Source organism: Asparagus officinalis, chromosome 5 (genome assembly GCF_001876935.1).
Source record: "Asparagus officinalis chromosome 5, Aspof.V1, whole genome shotgun sequence".
Taxonomy (NCBI): Eukaryota; Viridiplantae; Streptophyta; class Magnoliopsida; order Asparagales; family Asparagaceae; genus Asparagus; species Asparagus officinalis.
The window spans coordinates 95,431,857-95,453,908 of NC_033798.1; the positions used below are offsets into that span (position 1 = coordinate 95,431,857).

Here is a 22,052-nt window from a genome sequence, read left to right on the forward strand (position 1 = left end):
GGCTCCATAGCAGCAAGGACCTATCATGACATCAAGCTCTATTACTGCCTGCTGCCCACTTGTTAGTTGAAGGATTTATGGGCCCAGTGTCAGTCGCAGCCCCAGCCTACTTTTATTAACAATAAAATTTCGGTGGTTTGAAATTGTTGAGAAAATAAAAAGATGGCGGGTCCTACCAGTAAAATATTATTAGTGGCGGGTCCCATCAATAATATTTTATTAGTGCATAATATTTTCTTAAACACTATAAATAAGCCCAAAACTCTTAAGGAAAAACTCATCCCAAAAACAACTCCTCTCATAGAAGAGTAAGAGAGAAACATAGAGAAAGTTTGTGAGAGTTCTTGGAGTGTATCTTAATCAAGAGAGAGTGTTTTCTTTGATCAAATTCTTTTGGAATATAAAAGAACTGGACGTCGTCGTTGCACCGTGAAATAGCTCCAAAAGAGTGAACCACGTATATCTGAGTACTGTGATTGATTTTGTGCCTTTATTTTGTATATTAAGTCTCCGTTCGAGGCATTCTTATTGGTGTGTATCTTAACGACTGGTATCAGAGCCTGATTTAGAGTATATATATCTACTTATTGTATGCTCTGTGGCTGCCACTGATCCCCCTGCCACTAAAAGTGGATCCTCCATATTAGAAAATAAGTTAGGTTATTATTTACTCTTTTAATGCACTGAACACTTTTCATGAATACGATACTATTCACGAGTACGGTACTATTTACAAGTACCGTTAATATTCACAAATACGGTTCGGAAAAGGCGCAATCTTTCGCCATGGGATCTACAGTTGAAGACAACGGGCTTCGATTTGAGAAATTTGGAGGCCAAAATTTCAGGTATTGGAGGATGCAAATAGAAGACTATTTGTACCAGAAGGATCTCTTCCTATCCCTCCAAGGAAAGGTGGGGAAACCTGAGAAAATGGATGATGATAAGTGGAATGTGGTTGATCGTAAAGCACTTGCCACCACCATCAGGCTCAACCTTCACCAGTATGTAACTTACAATGTCTTGCATGCGACCACTACCAAGGAGTTGATGGAGGCCTTGGAGGCGCTGTATGAGAAGCCGCATGCTTTAAATAAGATGTACCTAATGAAGAAGTTGTTCAATCTAAAGATGCAGCAAGGAGCTCGCGTGGTTGACTTCATGAACGAATTTCAGGCTGTGGTGCAACAGCTTACTGCAGTAGATCTCAAGTTCGACAATGCGATCCAAGCTCTTCTGCTAGTTTCTTGTCTACCAGATTCATGGGATAATATGGTGATCGCGATGAGTAACGCCAATGGTAATGATAAGATGAAGCTCGACACAGTGATTGGGGTAATTCTGGATGAAGAATCACACCACAAAGTCTCAGGAGCCGAGGCCTCTAGTAGTGGGAGTGCTCTGCATGTCGAGGCATAAGGGTGTGTGCAAAAGAAGGATAGGGGACGATGAGACCAATCAAAATCCAGAGGGAAATCTAAAGGGCCAAACCCGAATGGTTACGGTAAAGAAAAGTGCTTCAAATGCGGAAAAAATGTCACTTTACACAGGACTGCAGAGTTTCTGTTCCAGCATCAGCAGGGGATGATTGGATTGACGGTGCAGCCAATCTCATGCACGAGACGGATTCGGATGTGCTTCTCCTATCCTTAGAAGACAAAAGCGATGCGTGGATCATCGACTCTAGCGCATCTTTTCATGCAACCTCACAACAAAAGTTGCTTTTATCGTTTGTAAAAAAGGACTTGGGGACAATCTATCTTGGCGACGATCAATCTTGTAAGGTTTCCGGGAAGGAAAATTGTACCCTCAAGATGAAGGGCGGGACCACCTTGACATTGAACGACGTTCGGATGTACCGATCTCAAGCGAAATCTTATATCAATCGGGCAACTGACTGATTCCGGTTTCAGAGTATCCTTCGAGCAGAGAAATTGGAAGGTGTCCAAGTATGCCTTGGTGGTGGCACACGGCAAACATGAGAGGTCTCTCTACATCGCTAATGGGAAGATCGACCGTTTGCTTGTCACAGGATAAGTATCATCATTATCATCCGTCGACTGCATGACTTGACATCGACGACTTGACCACATAAGCGAGAAGGGGATGCAGATTATGGTCATGGGAGAGAGGCTTTCGGATCTGAACAAGATCGATTTGACTTTCTGTGAGGACTGCATCCTAGGCAAACAGAAAAAGATTAGCTTCAACAAGACCGGACCAGCTTCAAAACTGCGAAAATTAGAGTTGGTATACACCGACGTGTGGGGACCTACGCAAGTCCCATCTGTTGGCAACTCTCTTTACTTTGTCACTTTTATTGATGATGCTACTAGAAAATTATGGGTGTTCTTTTTGAAGCACAATTCGGATGTTTTCATCATCTTCAAAAAATGGCTTGCCTGTGTGAAGAACGAAACAGACAATAAGCTAAAATGCCTAAAGTCTGATAATGGAGGTGAGTATTACAACGAGGAGTTCGAGAACTTCTGCTCGTCCCATGGGATTAGGAGACTGAAGACCGTCCCAGGCACACCTTAACGCAACAGAGTGACGGAACGTATGAATCGTACTATCTTGAAACGCGCCAGAAGTATGAGGATCCATTCCGGATTGCCCAGGAGTTTTTGGGCCGAACCTGTCAATACTGCTGCATACTTAATCAACCGCGGGCCATCCGTGGCTCTCAGTTATGGGATACCTAAGGAAGCTTGGACCGGAAAGAAGCTCGGGGCAAGTGAGAGTCTGCCATGGAGGAAGAAATAAAATCCTTGATGAAGAATAGGACTTGGAAGCTCGTAAAGCTTCCAAGAGGGAAGAATGCTCTTCATAATCGGTGGATTGGGTCAAGGATGAAGCCGATGGATGGAGACGCTACAAGGCGAGGCTTGTTGTGAAGGGCTATGAGCAGAAAGCAGGGATAAACTATTCTGATGTTTTCGTTCCCGTCGTCAAGTTGACCACAATACAGATTGTGCTGAGCATTGTGGCAGTTTGAGATCTCCATCTAGAGCAAATGGATATGAAGACGACATTCCTTCATGGAGATTTGGAGGAAGAGATCTATATGCAACAATCAGTGGGCTTCGAGGAACGACGCAGGGAGGGCCTCGTGTGTCGCCTGCGCAAGAGCTTGTATGTCCTGAAGCAAGCTCCGTGACAGTGGTACATGAAGTTTGAGAACTTTATGGAAAACGGTTTTCTCAAATGCGACAAGACCACTGCTGCTTCATTAAGAGATATGGCAAATCTATGTGATACTCTTGATTCATGTTGATGACATGCTGATTGTCGGGCCCGACTTGGCCCACATTGAATAACTCAAGGGGTGTTTCTCTGAATGCTTCAAGATGAAGGATCTGGATCCAGCAAATCAGAATTTAGGATGAGGATCATCAGATACGGATCAACACGAAGGCTAAGATTGTTTCAGAAGGCCTATATTAAGAAGATTCTTAAAAAGTTTGGCATGAAGAAAGCTAAACCGGTGGGCTCACCGTTTGTAAGCCATTTCAAGCTATCGAAAAACCCAACACTAGAGACTGCTAAAGAGCATGAGTTCATGGCCAACATACCATACGCATCTGCCGTCGGGAAATTGATGTATGCGATTGGTGTGCATGAGAGGTCAGATATTGCATAAGGAGTGGGAGTTGTGAGCCGCTTCATGAGCAATCCAGGGAAACAACACTGAGGTGCAATCAAGTGACTTTTACGCTACTTGAGAAGCTCATTCGACTGTTGTCTTGAGTATGACAGGACAGATTTGCAGCGAGAGGGATTTTGTGATGCAGACTATACCGGGGACAGAGACTCGAGAACGAGTACGCGCGGCTACATTTCATCTTGGGTGGTGGAGCGATAAGTTGAAGATCCAAACTACAAGATACTGTGGCTTTGTCGACAACCAAAACGGAGTTCAAGTTTGCAGCAGAAGCAGCAAATGAGTTGCTATGGTTAAAAGTTTTTTTTCTCGAGCTTGGGGTAAGCTTTGAAAAATACTTCATCCATCGCGACAGTCAGAGCGTCATTCACTTGTCAGAGAACGACTCATTCCATGCTCGGACCAAACATATTGACGTGAAGCACCATGCCATACAGTGATGGCAAAGCAGGAACGAGTTCAAGCTTGTGAAGATTGATACGAGGTACAATCCAGCCGATATGCTGACCAAGCCAGTTCCGCTCGAGAAGGTGTGTGCAGCCTCATATGGCCTCCGTTGAAAATATTGAAGGCAGTGCAAGACGTCAAAGATACAAGATATCCGAATGATGTAACAAAAAATGATGTGAAGATATGATTGATATTCAATCAAATCTTCAAGTGGGAGATTGTCAGTCGTAGCCCCAGCTTACTTTTATTGATAATAAAATTTCGGTGGCCGAAATTGTTGAGAAAATAAAAAGATGGCGGGTCCCACCAATAAAATATTATTAGTAACGGATCCCACCAATAATATTTTATTAGTACATAGTATTTTTCCAAACAATATAAATAGACCTAAAATTCTTAAGCAAAAACTCATCCTAGAAATAACTCATCTATAGAGGAGCATGAGAGAAAACATAAAGAGAGTTTGTGAGAGTTCATGAAGTGTATTTTGATCAAGAGAGATTGTTCTCTTTGATCCAATTCTTTTAGAATATAAAAGAACTGGGCGTCGTCGTTGCACCGTGGAGTAGCTCCGAAGGAACGAACCACGTATATCTGTGAGTATTGTGATTGATTTTGTGCCTTTATTCTGTGTATTACGTCTCCGTTCGAGGCATTCTTATTGGTGTGTATCTTAACACCCTGATACCATTTGTTGTGACAAAAAGGCCCACAATTGATAGATAGTTGTGGCTTTAAGATTTGATATACATGTAGAACTTCGAGTAAATCTTGCGTGCAAATATATTTTAATCTATCCAAACATCAATTTATCGGGTTTATGGAGTTCCGACACCTTGATCTTCTCCCTTTACCATTTTGTCTTCATAAATGTATAAGTTGCACTTGAGCCGCAAACACAACATAAGTAACTGTTCTTTCTTTTTACAAGTGAAGATTTAGAAAAGCAAGAACACAGACACTGATAAATCAACCTTCTTCTACTCTGACTTGAAGTTTCTCTCAGAAGCAATCAAGTATTAGGAATCTATGATCTTTTAATCTGCATAATTGGTGCTTCTGCCATTGAAAAACAACATAGCTTTAAATCATTATCGTGAAATCATTCACAACAAAAGAATGATACAAGATAGTAGATGAGTCACATAAAACACTTCTTAAATCAAATTTTCCCTCCAGTGCCAAAGGAATTGATAGTATTTGGATGCAAACAGCTCACTTCATCTGCTTGACTCTTTGGTGGGAAATTGACCAGAGTAACTTGATCATTTTGTATATAAGCAAAGAAGAGAAAAGAAAAAATTTAGATGTGTGTATGTAAAAAGTGAGCCATTGGTTTCAACAGTAAAACTATTCGAGCATGAAATATGTTAATGGACAGTTATACTTTTTTGGGGTAGATTTCACAAAAAACCCCAAAACTTTGGGGTCGTTCCCACTAAACCCCCAGAATTTTCCCCTCGAAACCCCCTAGACTCTGATAGAGTCTCATAATCTGTCAAAACTTTAACTTTTTCCCATAAAATCTCACCAAAAGCAAGGAGAAGAGGAGAAGATCAGCCCCAGATAAAACAAGGAAAGAAAAAAGTTCAGGGTGGCCGTGCGTGTGTGTGTGGGGGGGGTACACTTCAAATTTTTTTTTGGGGGTGGTTGTTGTAATCCCTTTTTGTCTACAAGCAACTTTGCCCACAGCTTGTTTTTTTAAAAAAATTGGATGTTGATTCTAATAGCTGCACATAGGATGCTAGATGCAAGTGAGATATAAAAGTTCCACAAAAACACAACAGTCATCATTTGGACCATGACTAGCCATAACTCAACTCACAAATAGAATTATTTTATTAATTAGTATAAAATTGCCACAGGGATTTAAAACCGTGGCATACCACTCAATTATAACCACTATGTTGGATAAGCTTTGGTGAAAAAAAGAACAATGAATCAATGTATGGACATAAAAGAAATATTATGCATATATCTAAATATTTATAATATAAAAAAGTTCATTATTATAAGAAAGTTAAGAACATTTATCATTGTCACAAGCATAGTTCCCACTTAATGCTTATTAGTCTTAAATGCATCCATAAGAGGACGCTATATAAATTGCACGGAGTAATTCTACCAAATACCTCAAGAATTTTTCACTCTAATGTATATAAATGAAGGCAGTAGACGAAGAGGCCTTGCTAGACAATTGAGAAAGGTTACATGAACCTCGGGGTGTGGAGAGTGAAGGACGGAAATTATAAGGTCACGTGCCTCTAGTAAGTTCTCTATGCATTAGCCTTATTTAAGAAGATTTTCCCTTTGATGGTTGCTGAATACAGAAGTAATAAGAATATCGATTTACTGATAACAATGTAGAAAACGCGACGAAAACAGGAAATTTGAAGCTGTGAAGAGATTACAGGTTTCTATCGGGTCGGTCGACCGACGGCATAGGCCTGGTCAATTGACAGCCTGTTGGATTACAGAGTCTAAAACTCTATCTCTAGTCGGTCGACCGAACGAGCTCGACCGGTCGACCAAAAATGTGCACATTACAAGAACTTGGAATCTATCTCTGGCCGGTCGACCGGTACAACCCCTGCGATCGAACGGAAAGCGGATACATGCCGGATTTATTTCTTGACCTGTTTTGGATTGAGTTTTAATATAAATAGAAACACACGTTTCGGTTTCTTAACCAGAGAATTAGCATTGTTTTGAACAGTTTTGTGAGGGAGATTATTGTGAGGGAGTGAGAGATTGTTAGTTAGGGTTATTTTGAGTATTTGAGGGAGTTGTAATCTATTGTATTTCTCCTTCATATAGTAAAATCTTCGCACCCTCTCCCCGTAGACGTAGGCAACTTGTCGAACCATATAAATCTCTGTGTTTGTGTGATTTTAGCTGTTAATTTTGTGAATTGCACTCATATTTGGTTCTTCTCTCATCGCTCACCGACTTGGTTGGTTTGCGAGCACGCTTCCGCATGGCATACAACAAGTGATATTAGAGCTCAGATTTCCAAATCTAGGGTTTTGCATTGATTGGGGGAAGATTCATTATTTGAAGCTTGGGTCTTGGAGATCTAGGTTTCGGTGGAGATAGCATTACAGAGTTGCCATTGAAGAACTTGCTTTCCTCGTATGGTTAGGAGATCGAGTAGGAATTCTATCTACGGTTCAGTTAGGTAATTTTTTAATTCTATCAAGTACAAATCTTTCTTTATAATTAGAGTTAGTTTGCAATGGGAGAAGAAGTTGGTGAAAGTAGTAAGACGATGACGAGTACAGTTCAGGTTACACTTCAGAATATGAAGATTGGTATTGTGAAGTATGACGATAAAATCAACTTTAGTTTGTGGATGAGCGATGTGCATGATGCTTTGAATGCTCAGAACTTAGAGAAGACTATCATGGTCCATGAAAGGCTACCGAAGCATGATTAGACGGCATGAGACAAGATGAATCAAAACACTTGTTGGGTAATTAGGTATTGTTTAGAACAAGAGTTGAAATACGATGTGATTGGCGTGACATCTGCGATTAAAATGTGAGAGATTCTCAATAACAAATATCTTACGAAGAGTGTTGAGAACCGTTTATACTTGCTGCGAAGATTGTTCAAATTCCAGATGTCCAGGGGTACCTCACTTGCAGATTATGTGAACTACACAAAATTATTGTTGGATTTGGCGAACGTTAATGAGAAGATAACGTATGAGTACAATATGATTATTTTGTTAGGCTCCTTACCCGATGAGGAGTATGATTTCTTCATGCTCACTTTGTTGAACGGTAGATCTTCCATCACATATAGTAAAGTGACTAATGCGTTGATGAATTACGATCTGAGGAGGAAGGACAAAGAGATTTCCAGAGCTAGCATTTCAGGAGTGGTATTGTCGAAGAGAGGAATGAGTTCCTATCCGAGATGTGACAATAAAAGCAGGTCAAAATCTAAAGACCACTACCAATTAGCAAAGAACCAGTGTGCTTTCTGTAAAGAACAAGGACATTAGAAAAAAGATTACCCGAAGCTCAGAGAGAAGGAGAATAGCAAGAAGAAGGGCCCAAAGACCAATGAGGTGAATATCGTTAGAGGTGATGATTCAGATGATTCCTGCTTTTCTCTATTGATTACTCCAGAGGTGAACTATGCGGATGCATCAGATTGAATGTTAGATTCTGGTGCTACTTATTATGTGACCTCCCGACGAGATTGGTTTACATCTTTCGAGAAACTCGATGGAGGCTTGGTAATCATGAGAAATGATCAATCCTGTGGCATTTGTGGGATAGGTATCGTCAGGATTCGGATGCACGATGAAGTTGTTCGAGAGCTGAGAGCTGAATGAAGTGAGATTTGTTTCTCAGTTGAAGAAGAATATTATTTCTGTTAGAGCTTTGGAGGTAAAGAGTTTCAAGGTTAATTTTAAAAACACTGTAGCAAAAGTTACTAAGGGATCTTTGATAGTGATAAAAGGAGTCCGCAATAATAATCTTTATTATTTAAAGGGGAGCATCGAGATTGGCCAGGTAGCTTAAGCTGTTTCAGAGGCGAACATGAGCAGACTTTGACGGTACAGATTGGGGCACACAGGTAAAAAATCATTACAAACTTTGTACAAGCAGAGGCTATTGAAGGGAGCAAAGTGTGGGAAGATAGAATTCTGTGAGCACTACGTTCTTGGTAAGAAGACAGGTAGAGTTCGGGATAGACGTACACAGGACGACAAGCATCTTAGACTACGTGCACACGAATGTTTGGGGTCCTACCATGATGCCAGATGGCATCACTTGGTGGTTGATATTGGTTCGTCACGTTTGTGGATGACTATTCTAGACGTTGTTGGGTGTATATCATGAAGTATAAGAATGAAGTCCTAGAGTTATTTGTAGAGTGGAAGAGGAGATTAGAATTATAGACTGGGAGAAAGATTAAGACGTTAAAATCTGATAACTACGACGAGTACACTTCGGACGCTTTTCAACAGAAAAGTCCAGATGAGGATATAAAGAGATACTTCACAGTTAGTCATATGCCGTAGCAGAATGTGAGTGACAAAGAGATTGAATCAGTCTTTACTGGAGAAGGTCCGATGTTTGTTATCACAAAGTGGTTTGGAGAAGATCTTTTAAGCTAAGACACTTACATATGCGAGTCACATCATTAATAGGCTGTCTTCATCTGCGATTGAGGGAAAAACCCCTATGAAGATGTAGTCAGGAGAGCTAGTACGCGATTATAAATAGTTTAAGGTATTTGGATGCCCTGTATTTTATCATATCAGAATTGATAAGTTAGAATCTCGAGCTAGAAATATCATATTTGTTGGATTCAAGCGTGACGTTAAATGATACAAGGTTTGGGATCCAATTAAGAAGAAGATTGTGCTGAGTAGAGACGTCACTTTTGATGAGGCTTCGATCTTGAAGTTTCTCAGCTCTCATCAGGTGGAGAGTACCCCGACAGAGGAGATATCGTAGATGGTGAAGATTGATACAGTTCCACAGTGTCCAGATAGGATCGTATCCATTAGAGTACCGACTGAGGTAACACCGGGAGAGCACAACGATGATTTGGAGGATACAGGTTTAGCAGAGCAGAATCAGAGATCGACGGCTCAGGTTTAAAATTTGATTACGGTTCGAAGACCCAAGAGAGACATATGGTTATCAGCTAGGTATACGAATACAATCATTGCTTATGCACTTTCGGTGGAGAGTATCGATGAGATGGTTCTTACTATATTCAGAGAGGCCGAGCAGAGTTTAGAGTCTGATTTGTGGTAGGAAGCTATGCGGGAGGAGATAGAATCTCTTCAGAAGAACGACATATGGGAGCTTGTTGAGTTTTCAAAGGGACGAAAGGCTATTGGTTGTAAATGGGTGTATACGAAGGAGGATATTGAAAATATTCCGGTGAGGTTCAAAGCTAGGTTGGTAGCGAAAAGCTATGTACAGAAAGAAGATATTGATTATAATGACGTTTTTTCTCCGGTGGTGAAACATTCTTCGATTCAGATCTTGCTAGTTTTGGTGGCACAGTATGGTTTGGAATTGGATTGGATCAATTAGATGTGAAAGCGATATTTCTTCATGGTGATCTTAATGAGGAAATCTATATGGCTCAGCCATTAGGGTTTCAAGCTACATGGAAGGAGAAATTGGTTTACAGATTGAAGAAATCGTTGCAGTGAAGGATCTTGATGTTTCGTAGCGATTCGTCACCATTTATTATGATTGTATGAGTGCTATTTATTTGGCAAAGAATCAGGTCTTTCATGTGAGGACGAAGCATATCGACGTTCGTTATCACTTCGTTAAAGATGTTCTTGAAGATATGGACGTGGAGCTCGTGAAGGTCTACACAAAAGATAATCCAGCGGATATACACAAAGGTGATCCTGAACAACAAGTTTGATCATTGTAAAAGCTTGTTGCAAATTCGTGATTGTTAAGACCGTTTGCGGCCATTTGGATGAACTACAAGCGACTTGATCCTTTGAAGAGGGGGTATGTAGGCAACCTCATTGGTGCAGCCGGATTTGGTGAGATGACTCATTGGTGCTTATGTTGGTGTCGGCTCAGTTTTGGGTACACTTCACCGAGGTGGAGAATTATAGAAAACACGTCAAAAATAGAAAATTTGAAGCTAGGAAGAGACTACAAGTTTCTATCGGGTCGGTCGACCGACGACATAGGCCCGGTCGACTAACAACCTTTTGGATTACATCATCTGAAACCCTGTCTCTTGTCGGTCGACTGAATGAGTTCGATTGGTTGACCGAAAATGTGCACATTACAGGAACTTGGAATCTGTCTTGGCCGGTCGACCGGTGCAACCCTTGCGGTCGACCGAAAAGCGGATATGGGCCGGATTAATTTCGTGGTCTGTTTTGGATTGGGTTTTGAAATAAATAGAAACACATGTTTTATGGTTTCTTAACCAGAGAATTAGCATTGTTTTGAGCAGTTTTGTGAGGGAGATTATTGTGAGGGAGTGAGAGATTGTTGGTTAGGGTTATTTTGAGTGTTTGAAAGAGTTGTAACCCATTGTATTTTTCTCCATATAGTGAAATCTCCCCATCCTCTCCCCGTGGACGTAGGCAACTTGCCTAACCACGTAAATCTGTATGTTTGTATGATTTTGGCTGTTAATTTTGTGAATTGCACTCGTGTTTGGGTCTTCTCTCATCGCTCACTGACTCGGTAGGTTTGCGAGAACGCTTCCGCACGACGCGTAACAAACAATTCCACGGAATTAACTTGCATCCAAAGAGTTACCCTCCATGGATTTTTCGCCAAAGTAATGAAATCTGCTAGTCCATCGTATGGTGATAGTGCTTATAGTCCATATTAGGCTTTAAGAAATACCAGAGTGCTGCTGTGACTAGAGAAATTTAATAACGTACCAGAGTATTCCAGCGACACATAAAAATAGGTGAACAGTATCACCATATAGATTATCAGCAACTATAATGATAAAATAATATTTTGGAAAATCACCTTTTCCATAGCTTTCCCGCATACCATATGTCCAGGAAACATTCTAAACCATGTGCCATTAGGTAACGAGCCTTTGCTTCATCTTGCACAGCACGAATTCTTCTAGCGGGTTCATCCCTCAATCCTGGACTTCCAGATACTATAATTGCTGCATCAATCTTCAAAATTACCACATTCTTTGCGTCAGTTTTGAAAAAATCCATAGAATATAAACTGGTGCAGACAATATACCTTCTCACTGTACTTCAGGGCCATGTATAATGCAATCCTCGCACCCATTGAATATCCCACAAGAATCACTCGTTCACTGGTCAAATTACAGATTAATTTCATCAAGCCATCTGCAACTGATTCCACCGAGATGTCATATCCTTTCTCTGGTTTCTTATTCATACGCCAGTAAGCCAGTGAATGTCCATGGCCTGGAAGATCAATTGAAAGGCATCGAGCGGTAGCCGACATAGCCTTCATTACTGGAATCCAGTCTTGACTTGTACCAAGAAAACCATGAAGAAAGACAACTATATTGCTCTACAACAAAAGGTCTCAATCAGACTGTTACAATGCATACTAAAAAGTATCAGGTTGATACCACTGCATCTTGAAATAGAAGCTTCTTTATCCTCCTCCACACAAACTAATAAAATCAACTACATATTTTATCCAGAAGACATTTTTGATAAACCAAATGGTTGACAGGAATATTTTGTAACTTTGAGATCAGGAAGGAAAGTGGGAAAACTGAACACTTGTTAGCCTACAATAAACTGAAAATGATTTGAGCAGGAAACCAATCACATTAAAAAAATGAAATAAATCTGGAGCAATTAATAATCAGTGATATAACATTCGCTTGCTAGAAATAAGTGGCATATTTTATGTTACTAGGTACAAAAAATATTACTTACATGCAACAAAAGTATTATCATTTAATATGACAAGAAAAGAATAATGCAATACCAACCTAAAGGTTATCTAGGTTTTTTACATAGCATGAAGTGGGCATGAAAGAATGGTGTTCTTTTCATTATTGTTAAGTTGATTTCTCTATATGACTTCTATGCTCAACACGGTTTATGATACATTAAACGAAACATCATCAGGGCTAAATTCTGGAAAATCATAAATACAACATTTTTTTCTCAATATTGTAAGACTGTAAGTTGATTTATCAATACGAGTAACTTTTATGATCAACATGGTTTATGATACATTTGATGAAAAATCAGCAGGGCTAGTTTCTGAATGTTTCTAAATGAAAGATTTTCAAGGCAAGTGCAATATAGAGACGAAGTGTCTAAGAAACTGAAAATGATTCAATTGTTGATCAATTAAATGGAAAAGCTTTTAACCATTTGGACCTTTTCCCAACCAACACAAAATTACTAGTCAGGGCATGTGCAAGAGGAAAGCTTACATCTGTCTCACTTCCACTCTCCAGAAGATTGAATGAATGACTGAACTCCTCATCACAAACAGTAAATTGGCAAGACCTGACTTGTTCTCCTTCATATGTCCTTTCAACTACGCTGTTGTTGAGTTGGAAGTTGCGAAGGAAATTATCAGCATCTTCTATAGAGGCCTCCATGGTATTACTATGTGCAGGAACACAAATTTTGAGCACATCTGTGCTCACATCTTCCTTTAACCATCTATAAGTTCCAAGACCATGGGCTGTAGCTGAGATGACCTCTCTATTCTGCAATTTGCAAATTGCTTCATTTTGCTGCTCTAGTTGGTGCACAAACTGTATGTATGACGACAGGCTTAAACTACTCTCAAATACACTACTGATAATAGGCATTTTCCCACGAGTGTGAGCCCATTTAGCAATGAGTGAAGCATTTTCAAATCCTCCAACCACGCTTGGTTTAATAACCTGGAAGAGAAAGATTGAAATAGATTATATAATCAGAAGCTTACATAGGGAATTCTCATTTTGAAATATCACACGTGTTTGATTTACCACAGCAACTATTCCTGGATGTGCAAACTTATTGAGCTTTTCAAGGGCATTTACTTCAAGGTCATCGGTAGTCTCATCTAATGCTACTGGTAAGCCAGTTTCTTCACAAAACCTGACAATATCATCTTCAAGGCACACGGGTTCCTAGAACATGCATAAAGGAAAATTAGCGTTTGCAAGCAAAATTACAGGGTACAATCATCACAACCGCGAGTAAAAAAACATATTATAGACTCAGAATCATTAAGATATTTCATTAAGTTGATCTTACACTTCCCAATTTGCTCTTTTATGCACTACTGCTTCAATAAGTATCAACATTATAGTAGTTGCTTTTCTCCTTCAATAAGTCAGGTTATACCTAAGTTAGGTGCGCATTAATTTAACCTTAGATTCCTTTGTTATTTTGATAGATAAATAGAAATTGAGAAATTTTTGAAAGAAAAAATATATTATTAAATTAATCATATACTAATTAGATATCTATATATCTACCTGTTCATTTTTTACAAAGCCTGTTTTCTTAAACATACATAGCACATGTAATAAAAACGTAAGTTCATTTATTGCTAACATGGAGTCCCAAGAATATTTATCGCTAACAGAATATACCTCAATATACTGTAGATTACAGTTTTTCACAGATGAGCCAAATCGAATTGCCTGTTCATATGTCCATTTTCGATTTGCATCAGCACGGATATTGACCTGGTATCCAACCATTTTTCTAATTTCCTGGATGATGGAAGCATCTTCTTCAGGATTTTTCCGACGTGCAACCTGTGAGGAAAAGTTGATTCAAAACTATGATCAAGATGGCGGTCATGGAGAAATGATGATCTGCTACTGAAAGACAAGAAGCCAGAACTTTGTGGTTTTATCGAGATTTTTAATGTTCTCTTGAGCCAAAAACTTTTTGATGAAATTTTCTCTGCCATAATTAGCTCAAGTAATTGTCTGCGTTGCATCAGGAATTTATTGGATAACCAAAACAACTTTGGATACAATTCCTCACCTTTAGTTTTATTGTTGTGAAGCCTTCATCAACTAGTTGAGACACAAGATGAGCTACCTCCTTTGGACTACCATTACAATCTACAAGGGCACAGATCGCGATCCCTTCTGAACTTCTAACACTTATGTCATCATTACCTGCCTTAGTATATTGAGAGGAGCAGCCACATCCTGTTATTAGACCTGACAAGCTTGACGCATGTCTTACTGCTAGAGCATTAAGTAAAGCCATCTCCAAGCCACACCTCACACTTGGGAATACAGACTGAGGCTGTAAAATAAATGCTGCTTTAAGTTAACACATTGCAAGTTATAACAACATAGAGAAAGATTTATTGTTTAAAATCTGATAGGACCACCCACTGGTATTCCTAAGCTTCTCCATATCCAGTTAGAGAATGAGCCGTAAGCCAAAGGGAGAATATAATCAAGTTCAACTCCTTCCATTACATGAAATAGAAAACGTAGTTGCTCTTCAGCAGCGGACAAATCCTCTTTGTGAATTTCGACTGGTGCTACCTGTTTGATTATTCATTACTTATGTAACGAACTATATTACAATTCATGAGCCAAACCTAAATTCAAGAAAGTTGATGAAACCTGATTCCAGGTCATGACACTATGATTGAATTTGTGTTTGGGAGGTAGAAAAGAGCTTTTGTACATAATTTATACCAGTTTTCAATTGCCAGAAAGAATAAAAGGAGAGCGACAAGACGAAAATAAAGAAGAAAAAGAAAAAGGAAATAGAGACTAGAAACATTGTAAGTTGACGTTTTCTTTCTCCCTTTTTTTTGGTAACTGGAACTTTGCGGAGATCCTGGCCAGACCTGTAATATTTAATTAGATGGTAGGAATAGCCAAAAATCCATACAAGGAGGGTGTCATGGAGGATTGTTCCTTAGAGGCAAGCTGGCCTTAGTTATTCCATTATAAGTACTCCTCAATACATGATACTCCACACAACATACCAGATGAAAGGTGACCTTCCTAAAACCATTACTGTCAGTGGAGGAGCCGGAAATTTTATCTTTTTTCGTGCTGTTTTTTTTTTTTTTGGGGGGGGGGGTGGGTGTGGTGTTAGCATAAGTGTCATCTTATTTATTTCATAAAAAAGGTAATTAAACCAAAATTTTGTATGTTTCTTCCTTCAAAGATACTCATAATAGAATCCAAATACATAAAGTCATACATACAATAAAAGAAAGAGAACTAGATAAAATACCTCTTAAGAAAGATCTGCCTTGCAACAATATACTGCTATAAAATTGTACTATACACATAATTCACTGAAAAATAGAGATGAGAAAGAAAGATCAAACCTTGAAATGTTCCTCGCTCAATTACAAGAGATTAGAGATGCCAACAAGACCACCTCCTCTTTGTAAGTCATAGTTAAGGCAAGGCAAAATAAAAGGGGACTTATTTGGCTTCTTAATTTGATTTAAAAATGTAACCTTATTACTGCAATCACAAAGCTTCAATGATGACTCAAAAGTTATTTTATTTATAATTAACTCTCTCCATGGTTAAAAGACACCACTATCAAACTACACATCCTACATATAAAAAATAAATTGGGCAAAGGCCTTATTTCTCTCTCTCTCTCTCTCTCTCTGTGGGGGAAAAAGAAACGAAAAAACTGTACATCTTAACAAAAAATATAGTTACAAAAAATCCAGCCCAATTACTTCTAAACACATTGGTCAGTCAAGCCAAATCAGAACAAACAATCTAAAGACAAACTATTTATGAAACATTTGAATCAAGCTCACTAGCTAACAAAGACATCAAATTTTCTCCCACTCTCCAACATGTGTCATATATGTGAATGGAAGTGCAAAACTTTGGGAAGGGCAGCCCCCCAACCACTGATTACTGTTACACTAAAAGTAATCAACATCAACACATTTCCTTTCTGCTACTTCCAATGTTTATTTGAACCAGAATGCCTATTAGAGCTAAGAACTACATCTATTTTCTCATATCATTTTAAATCCCAGAGGATCTAAACTAGGTATCTGATCAACTTCAAATTTATATTTCCGTATAGAAGCCTCTTTAAAATAAATCAGAACTATCTCCATGGGAAACATATAAGAACTCATAAACAAGCGCGTGTTTATTGTATCAGAATGCTATCAAGCTTATCATAATCTTTAATCAAGAAATTTTAGAGAACTAGAAGATTTCACTTATTACAGTACAACTCATCTTACAGTCCTTGTTTGCTTTGATCTTCTTGCGTCATTTTAATAAAATAGGATGTTAAATCGGAGAACATCTAAACTAGTGCGTGCTTGTTGTATCAGAATGCTATCAAGCTTAGTACAATCTTGGGTGAAGAAATTTTAGAGAAGTAGAAGACTTCACATTACTACAGAACAACTCATCTTACAGCCCTTGTTTGTTTTGATCTTCTTGCATTATTTTAATAAAATAGGATAATAAATTGGAGAATGTTTAAACTAGTTTGTGCTTATTGTATCAGTTAATAAAATAGGATGTTCAATCGGAGAGCATTTAATCTCCAAGAGTACACACTATAGCCCTAGACCAGAACAATAAGCTACATCTATCAGTAACTGGAACCCTTTTGAGCATTTTACATTTCAGTGATTCGATTCTACCTAGACGAAGTTGATCTATCGGAAGAAACTTTTTAGAAGATACATATTTGACAAAGACTTGCTCATCAATAACTATAAAGTAAATTCTTGTTAGAACAAACCTCACCAAATCCCACACTTCCGTCATCCAAAGCTATAGCTAATATAAAGCCTTCACGGTAGAATCTGTTGATATCATTTTTAACCTGACTTGAGGTAAGTGGAGCACAAAGTTGGATCCTGCAATAAAATTAGAATGCTTAAAGAATTACAACTTCCATATTTCCCTTCCTAGGAATTCACAGGAATTTTAACAAATTCGTAGATGTACTTGCCTATACAACGAGTATTTCATCTCTCGAACCTTGCAAAGAAATTGGCCCCCACTGGTCTTTTCAGAAAACGGAAACTTTGAAAGGACACGGAGTGCCTGATCTGATGCTTGACTCACAAACTTACTTATGGTTCTGTATTCAAAATGTCAGAGGATTTTGAGTCTATGCAAGCTAAGCCATTTGTCCAGAAATAAAAACCTAAAAGTACAGCCTATGAAATAAAACCTGTGAAATTTAGAATTATCAGCAATGGAACTTTCAACTTCAATTACGATGTCATTCTGATCCTTATGAGCCTTCCACAGAGCACACTGCAGTTCACTTTTTGTTCGGACCAGCAAATGCTTTACACTGCAAGTATTATTTTGTGCATTTATCAGGAAATTTCTTATTTTAAAAAAAATGATATATACATGATCATTTGATTCACTTCAGTCTTTGAAGTTCAGAAATAGATCATATTTGTCTCATTATGCAACTCAGATGGCAATAGTTCCTATGCAGGCTTTAACATCATAAAACTAAGACCTTAAACCAGAAAAGAATCTAGCTGCATTGCTCTAATCTATGGACACAAGCAACCTCAAGGCTACAATGGGAGTTGGTATATGAACCTGGTGAGGAGAATCTGTTTCTAAATAGTACCAGAAGAAGCAATGCACCACCAAACATCAGCCTAGAAGGAGAGTATATCCAGTGAAGTAAAAAATTTTGTCACCAAAGACGGACGATCAAATGAAAAAGAGAAGCGAAAAGGGAAAAAGCATAAATCAGGCCAACATCAAACTGACAGTGACAGGGAGAACGGGGAAACAACATTGCCATGATTCACATTCACTATCAGTGATACAGGGATTACCCACCAAACATTAGCCTAGAAGGAGAGTATATCCAGTGAAGTAAAAAATTTTGTCACCAAAGACGGATGATCAAATGAAAAAGAGAAGCGAAAAGGGAAAAAAGCATAAATCAGGCTAACATCAAACTGACAGTGACAGGGAGAACGGGGAAACAACATTGCCACGATTCACATTCACTGTCAGTGATACAGGGATTACCCCATTTTTCATGGGAGACGGCCGAGAGGACGATTGTGAACCAGATATATAGAAACCCTAGTCCCCATACATATCTGACCCGAAGTGGAACAGTATAGTCTCCAAACTAGTGACGCAGAAGTTATACAAGCTAAAAAAGAAACCATATCTAAAATGAGGAGAATGGATCTAGCAAAATACCAAGTCTGCTAAGGCACATAAGTTGAGATATACTTTAAAAATCATAAATATACCTGTGTGCTGAACATAGATTGCGGACTGAGATGTCATGGGATGTGTAGAAATACTGATTTAACACACTGGTGGGTGTCCTATCTGCAACTGGCAGGAGACTAAAAATTGCACCACCATGATTGTTTACTATGAGTATAGTCATCGGTTTCCTTTTTGACCTAGAATTCAATATACAACAATTAGCATATGAAAGGACAGAAAGAATGGGAAATATGTGGTTCACATGTCAGCCATAATTAAATACTTTCAGTAATAACCTATTAAACCTGAGAAGTTGAAATATGTTTTTTTAAATCAAGAAATTTAGCAAAAAAATCTGAGTTGCTGACAGTGACCATACATCCTTTACAAACATGAAACGAGAACCATGACAGCATACAACATCTAATGTCAAACTATAAGCATAAATAAATTTGAATATATACAATAATCTATTCATTATTTTTTTGGAAAATGTAATACAACTGTCAAGAAGATGACCTCCATAAACAAGACCAAAACTAATGGCTTACATTTAATCAGTTAATCCTACGTCAGATGAAATATGTTAGCAGCAAGGGGTTTTTTGTTCACTAAAGTAACCATGAGTTGCATGATATTTTCTTTTACTCATGCAATGCAATTTCGATGCAACGTTCGCCTCTCCGTCTAAAATTCAAGTTCTTAAATGCATGGAAGCCAAATAAAATCAAGCGTTTGTGAGTAAAGCTTCCTCTGTTCTTCTCAAGATTAAAAGATCATCTATCATACTGGTTTTGATCATCTATCATACAGCTGAGATTCTCCGGGTTTCTTTCTATGCCATTTCTTCTGGATACTTTAATCCATAAGTTGTAAGTTATCTTGGAACTTGGCCAGTATGGATCATTGCATAAGAAAAGCTAAAGAAGACGGCTAAGTCTTCATTATTTTGGCTTCTCATTTGTTAGAGGAGTGGTTGTCGTATATTTTTAGCAGAAGGAAGTTGCTTTGCGATGTCACAAGTAGGGGTCAAAAACAACTGAATCGAATCAAATATTATAATACTTGAATTCAAATCAGGTAGATTTCAAAGATTTGAATTCAAATTCGAATTCGGGTGGAATACCACAGTGATGGCCATATTGATTTGGTATACATATCATCTATTCAGTTATTGTTCACGAATATCCAGCAGCCTACTTGGTCTGGGTCTTTGCTTCCTAAATCACCGGTCGCTGGTACAAGACCTAAGGTTAACTTTCTCCTTCCTTAAATTTGTTTGGTGACTTTTGCGCATACACCCTCACATTTGTACATATTTTGTAAATTCCCCCCCCCCCCCAAAAAAAAAAAAAAACACATTATAATAGTTGAGTTCCCCTCTAAAGTGCTTCTTTCATTCAAGGTTACAACTCAATTAAAATAAATAAACTACTTAGCAAATGTCTAATCTGCCATTTATAATAAATATAAAACATAAAAGAATATTTATGAATCAAGCGAATCAGATATACATTTGGTTAAATTACGAACTAAATACTAAAAACCATTCGTTCATTGTTAAACGAACTATAGAATGGAATATAATTGAATAGCTAGACAAACAATAACCAAACTCTTTGTTAATTATTTGGTTCACTGCCACCCCTAGTTGTAAGTGTTTCTTTCACATAATTAGTTGGTTCAATCCTCATTCTTCATCAGATCTTTTAGCATATACTTGGGGGCTGAGATGTTATATTCATAAGCAGGCATGTATGTAACTATATGAAACCAAGGGTTATCTGCAACTTATGTGTTTCCCTCTTTCTCCTTCATTAATACAGAGTGGGATGACCATGGTGGAGATCAAGGATTTTAATGGGACAGGTGATGACAGGATTTTCAATGGATTTAGAGTTAGGGATTTGAAGAAGAAAAGAGAAGATGATAAACTAAAAAGATTCACACCTTTAATTATTGGATTTTCTTACAATCACACAACAAAGGTCGGTGAAAGAATACAAAAGAAACATCACTTCCAAGAGCTTATTATTTATAAGCAAACACCCATCATCACCTTCACCACGAGAGTGAAAAGACAGACTTAGCTTTCTTTATAATGACAATGTTATTAGATGGAAAATGATAATGTTATCTAAGCTCCCAAAATAATCTGAACCTAAATAGTAAAAAGTGTTCTAATTTTCTGCCAGTGTAAGAACTGAAATGAAAAACAACTACAAAATGCAAGAAAGAAGAGAAGATCAAATAAAATGAAATAAATGATCAGGAGTTGATACCTCTGATTCAAAATTGCTAAGCCATTGGTATCATGCAGGAAAGATACATCACCAATCACACAAAGTACCTGCTCATAGACATTTTCAGAACTATTTTTTTTAAACTCTCATAATAGAAGATCATGCATTACATAGGAAGAAATGAAATGAGAATGTAACTTCGCAGCTAAACTTGAAAGATTATTTCACTACTATATAGCTTATTATTAATATAGATTCCACAAAGGCAGAAAAGTACAATGTCATCCCACTCAACAACAACAACAACAACAAAGCCTCTATCCCAAATGTTTGGAGTCCACTACATGAATCCTATTCTTCAATGTCATCCCACTCACAGTAACAATTTACATTGTGATCAATTAAAAAATCTCCCTCATTTGTTAGATTCAGTGCGATTTAGTGGTGTTGCTGGTTTGGGACTTTTATTGGGGGTTTGGGAGCTTTTTCATGAATTTTTTATTGGTATTGTTGGTTTAGGATGGGATACCGGGGATGTTGCTCTTTCTGCAATTGGTTTGGGATTGTATTGAGGAAGCAATACGATTACAATCTATCTTACCTGGGTACTTCTACTCGGAAGTAGTACCCGTACCCAACACATACTCATATCCATACTCGTATCCAAACCTCTTGGACACTTCTTGAATGTATGTATATGTTTATTCAGGCCTGTACTCAATTATATAATACATGTTCTAATTTAAAACTGTTAAATTAAGTCTATTGGGTAATGAGTTAATGGACTATGACCCGTTAACCATACCCCTATCTGTATGACTATATATATCCCTAACTATCTTAATAAAGTTGATTAATTAGGGTTTTTCTCTCTATTATCTCTTTCTATATGGTATCAGAGAATGAAACCCTAACCCTAGCCGCCGCCACAAATTCTCATCCCAAAACCCTAGCCGTCGCCACCCCTTCTCCTTGTCGCCACCACCGCCACAACTAGACGCTGCCGTTGCCGCCACTGC

General features: G+C 38.2%; 1 protein-coding gene across 11 annotated transcripts in view; it reads right to left on the reverse strand.

The window, feature by feature from the left end:
- The window catches only part of LOC109840254 (protein PHYLLO, chloroplastic), a 51,772-nt gene that overhangs the window by 8,451 nt on the left and 21,269 nt on the right, over positions 1-22,052 (reverse strand). For 10 of the 11 annotated variants that reach the window (XR_002246830.1, XR_002246829.1, XR_002246827.1 and 7 more), the window contains 12 exons: positions 21,073-21,140; positions 18,829-18,987; positions 17,763-17,888; positions 17,538-17,669; positions 17,325-17,442; positions 14,957-15,112; positions 14,595-14,864; positions 14,192-14,359; positions 13,580-13,723; positions 13,031-13,492; positions 11,845-12,144; positions 11,614-11,771 (listed from right to left, as the gene is read on the reverse strand). Coding sequence is in view for 5 of the 11 variants with exons in the window: in XM_020408824.1 (XP_020264413.1) it covers positions 11,614-11,771; positions 11,845-12,144; positions 13,031-13,492; positions 13,580-13,723; positions 14,192-14,359; positions 14,595-14,864; positions 14,957-15,112; positions 17,325-17,442; positions 17,538-17,669; positions 17,763-17,888; positions 18,829-18,987; positions 21,073-21,140 (2,261 nt within the window). In the remaining 6 variants the exon portion in view is untranslated. Of the gene's footprint in view, positions 1-11,613; positions 11,772-11,844; positions 12,145-13,030; positions 13,493-13,579; positions 13,724-14,191; positions 14,360-14,594; positions 14,865-14,956; positions 15,113-17,324; positions 17,443-17,537; positions 17,670-17,762; positions 17,889-18,828; positions 18,988-21,072; positions 21,141-22,052 lie in introns of those variants that run through there. The other variant, XM_020408827.1, reaches the window with a different exon arrangement.